At 46.4% G+C, this 18,280-nt stretch overlaps 1 protein-coding gene across 1 annotated transcript in view; it reads right to left on the bottom strand.

Annotated features, from left to right (window-relative positions):
- Positions 1–18,280, bottom strand: part of LOC126260456 (homeobox protein OTX1-like) — a 177,417-nt gene that overhangs the window by 6,289 nt on the left and 152,848 nt on the right. The window contains exon 5 of the mRNA XM_049957784.1: positions 339–584. Within this exon, the coding sequence (XP_049813741.1) occupies positions 339–584 (246 nt within the window). The remainder of the gene's footprint in view (positions 1–338; positions 585–18,280) is intronic.

Genomic DNA, 18,280 nt, shown 5'->3' with positions numbered 1-18,280 from the left:
ACGCGCGCGCGCGCGCGCGCGCGCGCGCGCGACCACTTCACTATCAAGTAGGTTGTGGAGGCCCGAATGACGGACTGGTACTATTTCACCGCCTACAGTACTCCAAAGTAGCCAATGCCTCGTTTTATGTGTGTGGTTTTTATATTACCCATTGAGCTTCGACGGACAACGTTGGAGAAAGTAAGATCTGCATTGGACGTTCGCTGAGATACAAGAATGTGACTGGTGAGCAGTTGGGGAAGACTGTCCGTCAGCGGTATCTACAGGGTATGAACAATATGGTTAGAGGCAGATGGCTGATACGATGTACCGAAGACGTGGTCTGTGGAAGTACTGACCTTGCACTTGGGGGAGCTGTTTGCGAGGGCGGCAGCCGTGGGGGGCGGCGGCGTGCTCTTGGAGGCTGCGGTCTTCATCTTGGGGGTGACGGTGGACACGGCACCGGGGGCGGAGCGCGTCTGCGACTTTGACGCCAGGCTGGACGGCGGCTGCTGCTGGTGCTGCTGCTGTTGTTGCTGCTGCTGCTGCTGTTGCTGCTGCTGCAACTGCTGCCTGCATTTCGCTCGCCGGTTCTTGAACCATACCTGTAAGCAGCCGTCACTGTATACGCCACGGGTCACACAAACACTATTTGCGTGCATCGCAATCATGTAATAAACCATACATATACATACATATACACTAATGGTCATTAAAATTGCCACACCATAAAGATGACGTGCTACAGACGCGAAATTTAACCGACAGGAAGAAGATGCTGTGATATGCAAATGATTAGCTTTTCAGAGCATTCACACAAGGATGGCGCCGGTGGCGACACCTACAACGTGCTGACATGAGGAAAGTTTCCAAGCGATTTCTCATACACAAACAGCAGTTGACCGGCGTTGCTTGGTGAAACGTTGTGATGCCTCGTGTAAGGAGGAGAAATGTGTACCATCACGTTTCCGACTTTGATAAAGGTCAGATATTGCCTATGGCGATTGCGGTTTATCGTATCGCGACATTGCTGCTCGCGATGGTCGAGATCCAATGACTGTTAGCAGAATATGGAATCGGTGGGTTCAGGAGGGTAATACGGGACGCCGTGCTGGATCCCAACGGTCTCGCACCACTATCAGTCGAGATGACAGGCATCTTATCCGCATGGCTGTAACGGATCGTGCAGCCACGTCTTGATCCCTGAGCCAACAGATGGGCACGTTTGCAAGACAACAACCATCTGCACGAACAGTTCGACGACGTTTGCAGCAGCATGGACTATCAGCTCGGAGACCATGGCTGCAGTTACACTTGACGCTGCATCACAGACAGGAGCGCCTGCAATGGTGTACTCAACGACGAACCTGGGTGCACGAATGACAGAACGTCATTTTTTCGGATGAATTCAGGTTCTGTTTACAGCATCATGATGGTCGCATCCGTGTTTGGCGACAATGTGGTGAACGCACATTGGAAGCGTGTATTCGTCATCGCCATACTGGCGTATCAACCGGCGTGATGGTATGGGGTGCTATTTGTTACACATCTCGGTCACCTCTTGTTCGCATTGACGGCACTTTGAACAGTGAACGTTACATTTCAGATGTGTTACGACCCGTGGCTCTACCCTTCATTCGATCCCTGCGAAACGTTACATTTCAGCAGGATAATGCACAACCGCATGATGCAGGTCCTTTACGGCCGTTTCTGGATACAGAAAATGTTCGACTGCTGCCCTCGCCAGCACATTCTCCAGATCTCTCACCAACTGAAAATGTCTGGTCAATGGTGGCCGAGCAACTGGCTCGTCACAATACCCCAGTCAGTACTCTTGATGAACTGAGGTATCGTGTTGAAGCTGCATGGGCAGCTGTACCTGTACACGCCATCCAAGCTCTATTTAACTCAATGCCCAGGCGTATCAAGGCCGTTATTACGGCCAGAGTTGGTTGTTCTGGGTACTGACTTCTCAGGATCTATGTACCCAAATGGCGTGAAAATGTAATCACATGTCAGTTCTAGTATAATATATTTGTCCAATGGATACCCGCGGATCATCTGCATGTCTTCTTGATGTAGCAATTTTAATGGCCCGTGGTCTAGGGGTAGCGTCTTTGATTCATAATCAAAAACGTCTTCGGTCCCGGGTTCGATCCCCTCCACTGCCTAAATTTTGATAAACAATCAGCATTGGCGGCCGAAGACTTCCGGCATAAGAAGTCAGCCTCATTCTGCCAACGGCCTTGTCAAGGAGGGCGGAGAAGTGGATAGAGGTTCAGGGCACTCTCTTGTCCTAGGGCTGGGAAATTGCCCCTAAAGGCGGAAGAATCAGCAATGATCAACGACATGAGGATGCAGAAGGCAATGGAAACCTCTGCATTAATGACACGTAACGTGTATCCACAGGACATGTGGCCTGTAATTGAAGAAGTATCATGATGATCTCTCCATTGGCAAAAGACTGCGGAATAGTCCCCCATTCGGATTACCGGTAGGGGACTGCCAAGGGGGAGGTTACCATGAAAAACAGATTGAATAATCAACGAAAGGATAATGTTCTACCAGTCGGGGCGTGGAATGTCAGACGCTTGAACGTGGTAGGGAAACTAGAAAATCTGAAAAGGGAAATGCAAAGGCTCAATCTAGATATAGTAGGGGTCAGTGAAGTGAAGTGGAAGGAAGACAAGGATTTCTGGTCAGATGAGTATCGGGTAATATCAACAGCAACAGAAAATGGTGTAACAGGTGTAGGATTCGTTATGAATAGGAAGGTAGGGCAGAGGGTGTGTTACTGTGAACAGTTCAGTGACCGGGTTGTTCTAATCAGAATCGACAGCAGACCAACACCGACAACGATCGTTCAGGTATACATGCCGACGTCGCAAGCTGAATATGAACAGATAGAGAAAGTGTATGAGGATATTGAAAGGGTAATGCAGTATGTAAAGGGGGACGAAAATCTAATAGTCATAGGCGACTGGAATGCAGTTGTAGGGGAAGGAGTAGAAGAAAAGGTTACAGGAGAATATGGGCTTGGGACAAGGAATGAAAGAGGAGAAAGACTAATTGAGTTCTGTAACAAGTTTCAGCTAGTAATAGCGAATACCCTGTTCAAGAATCACAAGAGGAGGAGGTATACTTGGAAAAGGCCGGGAGATACGGGAAGATTTCAATTAGATTACATCATGGTCAGACAGAGATTCCGAAATCAGATACTGGACTGTAAGGCGTACTCAGGAGCAGATATAGACTCAGATCACAATATAGTAGTGATGAAGAGTAGGCTGAAGTTCAAGACATTAGTCAGGAAGAATCAATACGCAAAGAAGTGGGATACGGAAGTACTAAGGAATGACGAGATACGTTTGAAGTTCTCTAACGCTATAGATACAGCAATAAGGAATAGCGCAGTAGGCAGTGCAGTTGAAGAGGAATGGACATCTCTAAAAAGGGCCATCACAGAAGTTGGGAAGGAAAACATAGTTACAAAGAAGGTAGCTGCGAAGAAACCATGGGTGACAAAAGAAATACTTCAGTTGATTGATGAAAGGAGGAAGTACAAACATGTTCCGGGAAAATCAGGAATACAGAAATAAAAGTCGCTGAGGAATGAAATAAATAGGAAGTGCAGGGAAGCTAAGACGAAATGGCTGCAGGAACAAGGTGAAGACATCGAAAAAAGATATGATTGTCGGAAGGACAGACCCAGCATACAAGAAAGTCAAAACAACCTTTGGTGACATTAAAAGCAACGGAGGTAACATTAAGAGTGCAACGGGAATTCCACTGTTAAATGCAGAGGAGAGAGCAGATAGGTGGAAAGAATACATTGAAAGCCTCTATGAGGGTGAAGATTTGTCTGATGTGATAGAAGAAGAAACAGGAGTCGATTTAGAAGAGATAGGGGATCCAGTATTAGAATCGGAATTTAAAAGAGCTTTGGAGGACTTACGGTCAAATAAGGCAGAGGGATAGACAACATTCCATCAGAATTTGTAAAATCATTGGGGGAAGTGGCAACAAAACAACTATTCACGTTGGTGTGTAGAATATATGAGTCTGGCGACATACCATCTGACTTTCGGAAAAGCATCATCCACACAATTCCGAAGACGGCAAGAGCTGACAAGTGCGAGAATTATCGCACAATTAGCTTAACAGCTCATGCATCGAAGCTGCTTACAAGAATAATATACAGAAGAATGGAAAAGAAAATTGAGTATGCGCTAGGTGACGATCAGTTTGGCTTTAGGAAAAGTAAAGGGACGAGAGAGGCAATTCTGACGTTACGGCTAATAATGGAAGCAAGGATAAAGTAAAATCAAGACACTTTCATAGGATTTGTCGACCTGGAAAAAGCGTTCGACAATGTAAAATGGTGCAAGCTGTTCGAGATTCTGAAAAAAGTAGGGGTAAGCTATAGGGAGAGACGGGTCATATACAATATGTACAACAACCAACAGGGAATAATAAGAGTGGACGATCAAGAACGAAGTGCTCGTATTAAGAAGGGTGTAAGACAAGGCTGTAGCCTTTCGCCCCTACTCTCCAATCTGTACATCAGGGAAGCAATGATGGAAATAAAAGAAAGGTTCAAGAGTGGAATTAAAATACAAGGTGAAAGGATATCAATGATACGATTCGCTGAAGACATTGCTATCCCGAGTGAAAGTGAAGAAGAATTAAATGATCTGCTGAACGGAATGAACAGTCTAATGAGTACACAGTATGGTCTGAGGGTAAATCGGAGAAAGACGAAGGTAATGAGAAGTAGTAGAAATGAGAACAGCGAGAAACTTAATCAGGATTGATGGTCACGAAGTCAATGAAGTTAAGGAATTCTGCTACCTAGGCAGTAAAATAACCAATGACGGACGGAGCAAGGACATCAAAAGCAGACTCACTATGGCAAAAAAGGCATTTCTGGCCAAGAGAAGTCTACTAATATCAAATACCGGCCTTAATTTGAGGAAGAAATTTCTGAGGATGTACGTCTGGAGCACAGCATTGTATGGTAGTGAAACATGGACTGTGGGAAAACCGGAACAGAAGGGAATCGAAGCATTTGAGATGTGGTGCTATAGACGAATGTTGAAAATTAGGTGGACTGATAAGATAAGGAATGAGGAGGTTCTATGCAGAATCGGAGAGGAAAGTAATATGTGGAAAACACTGATAAGGAGAAGGGACAGGATGATAGGACATCTGCTAAGACATGAGGGAATGACTTCCATGGTACTAGAGGGAGCTGTAGAGGGCAAAAACTGTAGAGGAAGACAGAGATTGGAATACGTCAAGCAAATAATTGAGGACGTAGGTTGCAAGTGCTACTCTGAGATGAAGAGGTTAGCGCAGGAAAGGAATTAGTGGCGGGCCGCATCAAACAAGTCAGTAGACTGATGACAAAAGTGTATATCTTAAGAGGCGACTCATCACGCAGTTATTTCGGCGGAAGGGCAACGAGCTGAGACACACACCACCATCTCCCGTGTCCTCACAGGTTATTACTGCACTCTCTATCTAGCAAGTCAACGGTCTGACAAGGACACTGAGGACCTGCCACCTTCGGACAGAACGCTAAGCGACGCCACATTCTTGCAGGCCGTCACGAGAAACAAATCCCCTGGACCTGACTGTCTTCCGCTTGAATTTTATAGCACCTTTTCTGATCTGACGAGGAAAGTTTGGCGGCAGATGTGCTCCGAACTCCTGGATCCAGGCTTTCGCCCCCCCCCCCCTCCCTCCCAATTTTTGGAGGCAATGATCATCCCTGTGCCAAAACCAACCGGTGGGAAGTGAAGGGGGGGGGGGGGGGGGCAGACCGCAAAACTTCCGGCCTTTGACATTAGTGAATTCGGATTTCATGCTGTTCGCCCGCAGCGTTAAGCTCTTATATAGATGTGGGTGGCGCTCATGTCGGTACGCCGCTTCCAAGGCGCTCTCGTGGCAGTTGATCTGGACCACGCATTTCATCGAGTTGAGCACTATTTCTTGTAGGGTCTCTTATAGAAGATAGTCCTGTCTCCAATATCGGCAGGTATTGTTCTCCATTTCATCCAAGGATGGCTACAGCTCGCTACCGTTCACTAATGAGAGTTCAGAGCGACAAGGCTGCCCCCTCTCTTCGCCGTCGCCGTTGAGCCTGCACTTCATGGTCTACAGCAGTCTTTGGAGGGTATTCACCTCTGCAATGTGGATTTCAAATTCTGTGTCCACGTGGACGAAGTATTCTTCTTGGCGAGGTCGGCAGAAGATATACAGGTTGGTCAGAAATTCCCGTTACAAACTTGTAGGACATGTAGAGGGTAGTGAGTACGTAACATTTTGAACAGGAGCCTAAGTCCGGAAACGTATCGTTTCCGTTCTACGACAGTTTCAATGCAGATGATCAACTCATCCACACCCACGTGAGGAATGTACTTAGGCGTGACCCAGTACAATTGTTGCAATCCATTTGAAAAGAATACTGACTTGTTCCGTTATTACTTACGCATTTGTATTACAACTTACACCTTATGGTTTACAATAGTCGACAACAAGAAGCCATCATCTACGGCATCAGCCGCAACGTACCGATGCATTACAACAGCGGCTCATTGTGGCGACCACCAACGTTGTTACACACACTGTACCTCCGAAGCATGTTCTGGTACACTCTCTCCACCCCCCCTGGTGTCTCTCGAGTGTCTTGTGCAGCGGCCAGAACTCGTGCCAGCAGATCTTCCTCTGTCTCCACAGGTGTCTCATAAATTCGACTCTTCATACGACCCCACAAGGCGTAGTCCATAGCGGTTAAATCGGGCAATCGTGGCGGCCACGCGGTTGGACCACCACGGCCTATCCATCTTCCACCATACCGTCTGTTGAGATGTCTCCGGGCAGCCAGTGAAAAGTGATGTGGTTGTCCATAATGACGAAACCACATTTCCTGACGGACATTCAATGGCACAGCTTCCAAGAACGGGTCCATTACGTGTCGTAGGAAGACTAAGTATGCGGGACCCGTGAGCTTGGAAGGAAGGAGGTATGGTCCAATCACATGACCGTCCAGAGTACCTGCCCACACGTTAGTTCCAAACCTGTCTTGAAATCCCTGAACGTGCGTTGCATGAGGGGTTTCGTCCGCCCAGACATGGCTATTTCGAGCATTCAGAACACAATCCCTTGTGAACCTACATTCATTTGTGAAGAGAACTCGACGTGGAAACAGGGGCGCGTCGATGCAGCGATGCAGGAACCATATGCAGAAGGAGACACGTTGTGGAAAGTCTGCTGGACACAGAGTGTACCCTTTGCAAGTAATACGGATGTAATTGTTGCACGCGCAGTTGTTCGCGAACTCGTTGACGGTCTATCTTCAATGCGACGCAGTACACCTTCTTCAAATTCGGGAGTGCGGCGTCGCCGTGGAGCACCACAGTCCTGCCTCCTCACGGTGAAGGTACCCTTTTCTCGCAGCCGTTGTGTAACTTGGACAACAGTTTGTGCGATGGAGTGTGACGGTGTGGAAAACTTTCCTGATACAGCCGACTAGCAGCTCTTCCGTTACCTCCAGCTTCGCCATACACAAGGAGCATGTCTGTGTATTCCGCAAACGTATACTGCACCATGTTTCCTCGGTCGGTGATGCACAAGTATTGACTCGGTCTCACAGCAAAGCGGAAAATAATTGATACCTGGGGATCGTTTGAGGTAGTACACGTCATCGTTTCTACCCTGTTGCGTACCAGGACAGGGAACTCTGAGGCGTTTCTCTCGCCCTAAGCAGACGTTAACGTGGTACAAATCTCAATTGAAACTGTCATAGAACGGAAACCATACGATTTCAGACATGGGTTCCTATTCAAAATGTTCTCTACTCACTACCCTCTACAAGTTCTAGAAGTTTGTAACGGGAATTTCCGACCACCCTGTATGTACGGCGATTGCATGGCTTTATGGGTACGGCGAGATGGCCGGGAGCTTATCAACCTGCGGAAGTTGCACCACATACATGTCGGCAGAGGACTGAATATGAGTACCATTACCAAGGTCCCGGCGATGAAACGTTTGGGAGCGACCATCCGTGGGAACGTGCAGCGTACACCAGCAGACTACATAATATGATCCGCACGCAAGTATGTCTTGGTACCTTTCGAACACTTGACTTGATCGTGCGGATACATTTTGTCAATGTCTACCTCGAACCTCCAAAGCAGTCATTATTAAGAAATCAGTGGACAGCAATCCTTCAGATCCAAAGACTAACAGGCCAATGTACCTAATAAACACCCTAGCAAAGATTTTGGAGAAGCTACTGTGTAAGCGCCTGCAAACACACAGAGCTCTCAGTGGTATGAGCCAACACCAATTCGGCTTCAGAACTGGCAGATTACTAGACGATGCCGTCAACCAGGCACTACACATAGTTAATACTAGAACATAGAAATACGCCATGGCAACAATGATTGACATTGCCGGGGCATTCGATAATCTCTGGTGGCTCGCAATATTTCAGAGGTTAAGACATCTGGAGGTACCGCAGTCACTGTACAACAGACTTCTGTACAGACCGAGTAGTCGAATGGCAGATGGACAGCCGGAAAGTAATAGAAATAATTACCAAAGGCTGTCCACAAGGTCGGTCTGCGGCCCCATCTTCTGGGACTTAACAATCGAAACCCTCCTCTTCAACTTCTGGAGGGGGATGACAGGTTAGACGGAGTTGTCGCCTATGCAGATGACCTATTAGTTGTAGTCACTGCAAGCAACAGAGCCCAATGTGGAAGAGAAAGCCAGTGGAATACTACAAAAAATTACACAGTAGTGTCACAACAATAAACTCAGGATAGCCGAAAACAAAACAACATACATATTACTGAAAGAATCATTCCAAAGGGATCCTTCTGTTAAAATTGGGGACACAAACATCAAACGAGCAGACGTTACGCGCCATCTTGGGGTACACATAGATGAAAAATTGAATTTCCACGAAGACATAAGGATAACAACAGAAAAAATAAAAAAAAAAATGCTACATAAACTGGTGAGTCTAAATTCAAAATCGTACAGATTACCTCTACTAGTCAAACGGACATACCACTGTGCGCTCTTCCAATCAGTACTCAGCTTCGCAGCTAGCACGTGGGCACATAGCCCGAACCTGGCCACCAACAAAAGATCGGTCAACGCGGGCAGATAAGTGTCCTACATAGGCCATCTGGAGCCTTCGACACCACCTCAGTCGGTGCACTGTGTGTGGTGCCCGGAATATACCCCATAGATGTCACGATCAAATGCAGAGCTGCCAGGTATTGGTTAAAGATGGGGAGACTAGATAAGGTACACACAATAACTGGTGTGCCGACAGAGACGATAAGTCACCTTAAAAGTTGGTGTTTGCATACATGGCAAGATGAGTGGGACGTAAGTGATAAGGGACGTAGACTGCACGACTTCCTCTGTGACTTAAGGGAACGGTTGAGAATGAAACATACGGATCCTAGCCGTTGTTATGGTACATTTCTTAACAGAGTGAGTCCGAGGCGGACACCTACATGCACAAGCAGGTAAGAAGGTGCCCCAGAACACACTGTCTTTTTTCTGCGGGCAATACACGAACGATAGACATACACTACACTTAGACTACACAGAAACAGACATAGATAGACAGCAATAAGAGACGAAGAACAATGGGCACAATTAAACGTATCGACAAACAGTATTTCAAAAACAACGCATGAAGAGTACGTGCAGATATGACATAACACATGCCTGTGTGCAACGTAACAACAATCTCCAGAGTGTGGACAGCAATACCCAGAGTGAATGCGAAAACAGTGACAATGAGGAGGAACAGGAGGAGGAAGACGAGATGTGACAGTAAATAAGCATGTGTTCGCTATCTACCCAAGAAATCACCAAACGCTGTACACGGATGGTCACCTAAAGTAATTAGTAATAAATCGGATTAGCAATACTATTTCTCTACTAACAACCGCGTGTGTGTGTGTGTGTGTGTGTGTGTGTGTGTGTGTGTGTGTGTGTGACTGGCGGTCAACGGCTCGAAGAAACCGTTTCGAGGTATTCACCGTCAGTCAAAATCGGTGATGGTTCTAACAAATCTCTCCTCTATCCTCTTTTTATATTCTTCTTTAAAATAACAAAATTTTTTTGTATTTAAACCTTAAATTATTGTTATTTTAACAGGTCTATAATTTGGCAATAAATAAATAATACTCGTCACAGCGCCACAGTACGGGTTAAGGGTTTGACATTGTCATACTTCTGTAGTGAGACCGTTGCAAGGTTGTTAGCTTTTTGGCACTATTTAACGAACAAAAACATGGTTTTACGACGCAAGGCGTCGTGTGGTTCGCTCCTTGCAAATTACTTGTTTACAAGCCCTCCAGACAATTGGGGTGTACCGGGTGTGACAAGAGATTGATGAAAGACATCAACGGTACTTTTAGGGTGTTTCACCCTCGCTGAACGAGTTTACGACCTGGAAATCCCACCGTCTGGCTCCTGTGGACATCCCCGGAAGAAGATATTTTAAAAAAGGAAGAGAGAACATAACATCACAAAATTAAAAAAATTAAATATAATAAAAATATTGTACCCGTTCCTTTATCCTTTTCTTTTTAAGAAAACGATCAGAGGAGTGTTTTTTTTTTTTTTTTTTTTTTTTTTTTTGCGGAGCCTGAAGTGGTGACAAACAGTCGTCCTAGTTAGCTTTTAGGGTGAAAGTGGCGGTGGCACTTGCTTTGTTTTTGTTTTTAGGTTAGATATGTTTTCGGGGGTAGTATGGGTGATAGGGGCCAACGCCTGAAGTGGAAGAGGTCTGGGGGGGGGGGGGGGGGGGAAGTTTAGCGTGATCTGGCGGGAAGGCCATGGGCTACTTCGACCGATCGTTGCCCTAATCTGTGAAAGAGGAAGATGAACGTGTAGATACAACTATGAACTGTACACTGTATATAAAGATCCATGTATTAGAAGAACAGTGAAAGCCCCATATTGTGATGGGAGGGGCGCATGGCCCTGACGAGTGACTCGGAAGTAGCTAGAATGATGTTAGATAGAAATCCATCGTGTCAAATAGTACGGGGTCGACCGAGAACTAGACTGCCGCTACGGTCGCAGGTTCGAATCCTGCCTCGGGCATGGATGTGTGTGATGTCCTTAGGTTAGTTAGGTTTAATTAGTTCTAAGTTCAAGGCGACTGATGACCTCAGAAGTTAAGTCGCATAGTGCTCAGAGTCATTTGAACCAATGGGAAGCTCAAGCGCTGGATCATGAAAACTGGTTGAGAATTAACTGAAGAGGTCAAGTTTCACAATGAGCTGTACAGTCACTGAATAAGACCTACACTACTTAAATCGGCAAATTCCCTTAAAAATTTCACCCTGACGTCACTGTTTTAATTCATTCATTATCATCATACCTGTGCGATTCATTTGACGCCTCATTTGAAAAAAAAAAAAAGTCACCGATAGTTGGTCTCAACAGGAGAAAAAGCAAGTAAAAAAAAGAATGAGAAGGCTGGAAACGTCCACGCCCTTTAAATAACCGTATCTAAAATAGAACCATAAATCTCAGTTAAAACCACACCGAAAAATCTCTCCCCCGTTTCATGCGCGCACGACCAGAGCTAAGTATTATTTGCAGTGGTGCAGCGGCTGAATACAGAGGAATAAAGAAAGAGAGGAAGAAAGAAAAAAAAACGATGAAAAGAACTGACGGATGGGGTGAGGGCGACTAGGAGCGGGGCGGGGCGGGGCGGGGCGGGGCAGAGCAGAGCAGAGCAGAGCAGGTACGTCGCAGCTCGCCGCACGCAGCTGCGCCCGCTCACACGCGACGCCCCGCTCTTCCGGCCCGCTTATTGAATATTGATAACAGCGGCCGCGCCGCAGGCAGGGGGGCGGTTTTTATTTTCGCCCCCTGGCCTCGTCGTCGGCGGCGATGAGCTTTATCAATTCATTGCGAAAATTGAAACTCAATTTGCGCGCGCGCTCTCCCGGTTCACGCCCAGCCGTCCCGTCCCCATCCCCATCCCCATCCCCACTGGCGCGGCCGCAGCCGCCGCCGTCGCGGCCTCCGCCTCCCTATCGGTTTTCACGGTGAAGCCATTTTAAACAGTTGATGTGATTTCATTATTCCGTTGAGCCGTGAGCGGCCCCCCTCCCCGCGGAGCGTACGTCCCTTGTAGCAAGTAGCGCCCTCGCGTCCCCGGGCAAACATTGGCCCAGTCATTTACACCCCTGTAGAACAGGCCGTCGCGCCCTATTCTCCGAGGACTAATCCTCTTCGCTAATGGAAACGGCCCCTGCCCCTCCCTCGGGAAAGCTGCGACCCGTCCCGTCCCGGCCGGCCCCCTCCCCCAATCTCCGCCGCGGCCCATCGCGCAGCATAAAAGCTACTGTGTCTGCCGACGCGGTACGGTCCACAGCGGAAACAACAATGGGATAAGGGGGCGGCCGGTGCATATCGGAACCCCACAATGGCACGCCTCCTGCGGCGTGTCGCGCATAAAAAAAATATACGCCCCGTCTTCTGCGCGCTCATAAAAATTGCATTCCGCCCGAGATCGGGAGAAAGGGACACCGAGGAGAGACAGATCTTTATGCTGCCTGCATAAAGCCGGCGAGGCACGACATCCCTCCCTGCGGCTCATACACCCCGGACCGGGGCAGCTGGGAAGTGCGCAGAGCCCTCCACGGTTTTCCAGCGGAGATCCGCGGTTCGGTCGTTCCACGCCTACGCCTCTTGAGCACCATCCACGAGTTAACGAGCTTACAGCACAATTTGACATCATCTCGTTTCTTGAACGTTAGTCTCTTCTCAGTTTTGCAGAGCCACTTTCCAGTGTGTACTGAAAAGTCACTGGCCAAAAGTACAGATAATATTCAGGCGAAAATTCATCTTGCATTTTTAGGGTCCAGAACCTTAGTCTGTAAAAATGCAACTCTTATAGTAATTGTCGTCAAGCTGTTTTTGCTGAAGAGTCAAAATACTGACATTGTGCGGACGCATCTTGGACTACATATGCCCCGACTTAATGAACCCCCAATAGATCGGTTAGTAGAGTGTAGCAACAGCAACACTATCAGCTGGTGTATTACTTTCATGTGATTTCTTTTTTTTTTTTTTTTTAAACGGCTATTTGGCTGTGGTCCGCAGCTCGTGGTCGTGCGGTAGCGTTCTCGCTCCCCGCGCCCGGGTTCCCGGGTTCGATTCCCGGCGGGGTCATGGATTTTCTCTGCCTCGTGATGACTGGGTGTTGTGTGATGTCCTCAGGTTAGTTAGGTTTAAGTAGTTCTAAGTTCTAGGGGACTGATGACCATAGATGTTAAGTCTCATAGTGCTCAGAGCCATTTGAACCAAACAGGTAAACAAGTCTTGTTTACCTGCTTTGGAGTGCGTTAACATATATGACATAATAATAGTCTAATAACTTTTAGCATTGTACTTGATAAAGGCAAAAAAGCCGAAATGTATATGATACAAAAGGCAAATATAGTAATACGCAGTCAATTCGGTTTACTCTTTTAAAAGGTATTGCATGGCTATGGCTCACCACCATCAGAAACTTTTTAGTTTCATTTGGCTGCAACCGATTTCGAGGATACAATAGACCGACGCCAGGCCCCTCTGCAACATACTGTGTTGGAGCTTTCATCAGGCATCAGCACTATATATGTAATAAAAGGAGCAGAAAAGACCGGCTTTCGCGAAACCTTTCGTTAGTGGTGTGTATGTCTGCAGCATAAACGAAAAGTTCCGCCGGCGCCGGTGGTTTCTGTTCCTCTTATTAGAGATACAGTGATGATGACCGCTTTAAGCGTCATCACACTATGTTGCAGAGGGACCTGAAGATAGTGAGTTGTATCCCCGAAACCAGTTGCAATTAAATAAAAGTTATACAGCGGGCTGCTAGTGTTGTTTTTGCTGCACATAAGTAAGACAGCTCCTCTCACATTATCCATTAGAAGATGGATGTACGGAAATTACCTAAAGTAAGGGTGCGATAAAGTGACCGCTCGTCGCTGAAGTGCTGATCGTTTAAAGCCAGCGCTATTCGGAACACATCGTTCGACTGTGGTGTTTCAGATTTCTGACAACCTCAGCGATCTAATAATTGTGGCACTACAGCTGCGTGTCGAAATGTTGTCTGTTTCAATTTGTGTGCACATGATTTTGATTTACAATAGTATGTGTACATATACACTGAAGAGCCAAAGAAACAGGTACACTTCTCTAATATAGAGTAGCACCGCCGCGAGCACACAGAAGAGTCGCAACTCGACATGACATGGACTCGGCTAACGTCTGAAGTAGTGCTGGAGGAAATTGACACCATTAATACTACGGGGCTGTCCATAAATCCGTACGAGTACGACGGGGAGAGATCTCTTCTGCACAGCACGTTGAAAGGCATCCCTGATATGCTCAAAATGTTTATGTCTGTGGATGGTTCAAATGGTTCTGAGCACTATGGGACTTAACATCTGAGGTCATCAGTCCCCTAGAACTTAGAACTACTTAAACCAAACCAACCTAAGGACGTCACACACATCCGTGCCTGAGGCAGGATTCGAACCTCCGACCGTAGCGGTCGCGCGGTTAAAGTCTGAAGCGCCTAGAACGGCTCGTCCACAACGTCCGGCCATGTCTTGGGAATTTGGTGGCCAGTGGAAGTGTTTAAACTCAGAAGAATGTTCCTGGAGCCACTCTGTAGCAGTTCTGGACGTGTGGGGTGCTTGACGATGGCGCACTGCGAGATCGAAACCGTTTGCATGTAAATACAACAAACAAATACATCTGACAGTATTATCCTTACTACAAACTGTTGCCCCAGTATCCACAAGTGGGCAGGTGTACAGAGACTAGATCGAACAAGAATTTAGCCGGCCGCGGTGACCGTGCGGTTCTGGCGCTGCAGTCCGGAACCGCGGGACTGCTACGGTCGCAGGTTTGAATCCTGCCTCGGGCATGGGTGTGTGTGATGTCCTTAGGTTAGTTAGGTTTAAGTAGTTCTAAGTTCTAGGGGACTTATGACCTAAGATGTTGAGTCCCATAGTGCTCAGAACCATTTGAACAAGAATCTATCTTACTAAGCGACTCTCCCAGGGCACTCCTTCCCCGCCCCCCAACACACACAGAACGAGGAAAGAGAAAATCTTTATCACTTACTACATTTTGGTAACGTTCATCCAGTAAAACTTCAAAAATCAGGCATCATTTTTTAATTTATTACTTCTTTACTACTAACTGTACTCGCAACACCTTTTTCAGACAGTATCCACATACAGTGTGATTCACCTGCCTGCTACCTATGGGTTTTACGCTACCCACAACGCCTTCAAAAACCTCGTGCGAAGTTTTCGTATTCTCTCACTTGCTATGCAAAAACTACTCGTCCCACAGAAGAAATGAACAGGTGCTTTTTGTAGCAAATGTAAAGTAGTTAAATCTTGGATTGGGATCAGGAGGCCACAGTTTCGAGTTATTGAAGAAAAACCCGTTTGGAGGTAACCTTTGTATGTTTTTTTGTTTTTTTGTTTTTTTTGTTTTGATAATTCGAAAACCACGGCATCCAGAGAAAACTTATTCCAGTACAAAATTTAACTACATTAATTTTCCTACGAAAAGATCCTGTTCATTTTTTCTGTAGGAGTAATAGTTTGCGTGTGGTGAGTTAGAAAAAATGAAAATTTTGTGCGTGGTATTTGAAGGCTATGTGGGTTGCACAGGCAGAGGCAACTGAATCATCCTATATACCACTGAATATAAGAGAGTTAGGGCAAATGTCACTGTAACTATTTTTTTCTTGCAGATGTGAGGAGGACACAAGTTGTTACTTGTCGCGTGTAAGGTATGCCGGAACAGTATAGGATTCGCAACAACGAATCTGTCTGTGATTGCTGGTAGTAGCATAGATTGCGCTGTGAAATTAGTTCTGTGGTCAGCGTCGTTCGAGATGAAAGTAACTCACATTGAGCAGCATGCATACTTAAAAAACAGCCATTCTCCGAGGGAGAAACGCGAGAGAACGTCATAGTGAACTGGTGGAAGCCCATGGGAATAATGCCCTCCCATGCCAGGAGTATGCACCATAAAATGTTTAAGCAAGAACGTGTGACAACTTGCGTCCAGCAACGCTAGGGACGAGCTGTCATTGTCCCGAGGACCAATGTGGCACGTGCAGTTATCGAGCAGCTGCTGGATGGAGACAGACAATGGACGCTACTTGAGTTAGAGAGGATATTATATTGCGAACAGAGCTGCAACTGCACAAAATCACCTTGCTGTGGGTACTGCTTAAACTGACGGAATTTCGACGGTGGAAGCGATATGAAACATGCTCCAACTAGTTAGCACGCTGGCAATAGGGCAGCAACCACTTGTTGTTACGAATAATCGCCATCGATTAATTTTGGACCAGGGCATACGAACAGGATTCAAACGCCAGTCCGCAGAGTGACCACATGCCGCATCACAGAGTTGGCAGAAAGTTCCGTCAGACTCCTTCTCCAGGGAAATTGATGGTGATCGTCGAGTAAAACGCCAGGGATGTGACTGCGTCCACTTCGTTCCATACGGTAAAACAGTGAGCGCAAAGTACTATAGGCAAGGGCGCCCATTCGATATTGTTTAGGGGCGGGGGATGCTAAACCTAGGGGTATGGAGAATTTTCTATATTTTTTAAGTCGAATGCTGACGTGTAAGCAGCCATAAAAACCCACATAATACCAACTTTTAAATCATTTTATTTAAAGAAAAACCTTTGCCCCCAGGTAAGGCGGCCCTTAACTACAGGGACTTGCTGGTGCGACAGGTACGATGTGGCGTTCTAGACAAACGTCTAGATCTTGCGGACAGTGCAATCATGCTGCACGACAACGCAAAGCCACATAAAGAGGCGTGCGTACGGCGGCGGTTGCGATGCTGGGAATGGTAAGAATTGGGACACCCAAAGTACTCTCCTGACCTTTCGCTCTGTGACTTTGATCTCGTACGAAATGTAAAGGAACTGCTACGTGGTAGGCGGTTCGCGACAGGAGAGCCCAACTGTCAATGCTGTGCCACCATACATGACCCTATTCAGCGAAGGTGCGGCAGATGGTGATGTAGATTGTATTCAGCGCCTCTCACATCGTTGGCAGTGTGTGGCGGAAGTTGTAGGGGACTGCTCCGAATGCCTTTAGACCCGGCTGTGCCATGTCAGTTGCATGTGTGCTGTGCGGTAATTATTTTGCACCATGAAACCAGTATTGTCCTGTACACTACAGTAAAAATTGTGTGAGGCACAAAGTTCGCCAGTTCTTAAATGTCTACACATGCATTTCCCACCTCTTCCTTTCACTTGTAGGCCTACATGTCGCTTTTTCTAACCGAGATAGTATAAGAAAGAAGAAATATAGTAGCAATGTCTTTTGTCCTAACCCTCGTACCTTCGAAATCATATCATTCTACCGCCGAAGTTTAGGAAATATGACGTCATAAGGGTGCGTAAAAAGTAGCTTCTGCTTAGAGCGGACCGCAAATTACCTAGATTACTCAATCAGTATTTGATTATGTGAGCACATCGCGACTTACAACAAGCCTGGAACATAATTTCAAACCTTTTCCAAAATTTTCCTCGCCTACGTGCTTAACGTCAAAGATTTAACACATTAACTCATTTGTGAAGTAATCAGGATTTTGAAACTCATTTACACATAAGAGTTGGATTCTTTAATAAATCGTGGGTTTAGAGGTAGTCTTATCAGACAGAGGTTGATTTTCTTAGGTACCGTTTTCTGTCCAACGTACTTCTTGTGTAAGATCTAATCTAATCTATAGACACTCACATTCGCACATGTGCAATACAGTACGTTTGTTTTTGTTGTTGTTGTGGTCTTCAGTCCTGAGACTGGTTTGATGCAGCTCTCCATGCTACTCTATCCTGTGCAAGCATCTTCATCTCCCAGTACTTACTGCAGCCTACATCCTTCTGAATCTGCTTAGTGCATTCATCTCTTGGTCTCCATCTACGATTTTTACCCTCCACGCTGCCCTCCAATGCTAAATTTGTCATCCCTTGATGCCTCAGAACATGTCCTACCAACTGGTCCCTTCTTCTTTTCAAGTTGTGCCACAAACTCCTCTTCTCCCCAATTCTATTCAATACCTCCTCATTAGTTATGTGATCTACCAATCTAATCTTCAGCATTCTTCTGTAGCACCACATTTCGAAAGCTTCTATTCTCTTCTTGTCCAAACTATTTATCGTCCATGTTTCACTTCCATACATGGCTACACTCCATACAAATACTTT

This window comes from Schistocerca nitens, chromosome 5 (assembly GCF_023898315.1).
Source record: "Schistocerca nitens isolate TAMUIC-IGC-003100 chromosome 5, iqSchNite1.1, whole genome shotgun sequence".
In the NCBI taxonomy this organism is placed as follows: domain Eukaryota; kingdom Metazoa; phylum Arthropoda; class Insecta; order Orthoptera; family Acrididae; genus Schistocerca; species Schistocerca nitens.
Note: the sequence above shows the minus strand (reverse complement) of the source record. Positions and strands in the feature narration are given on the sequence as shown.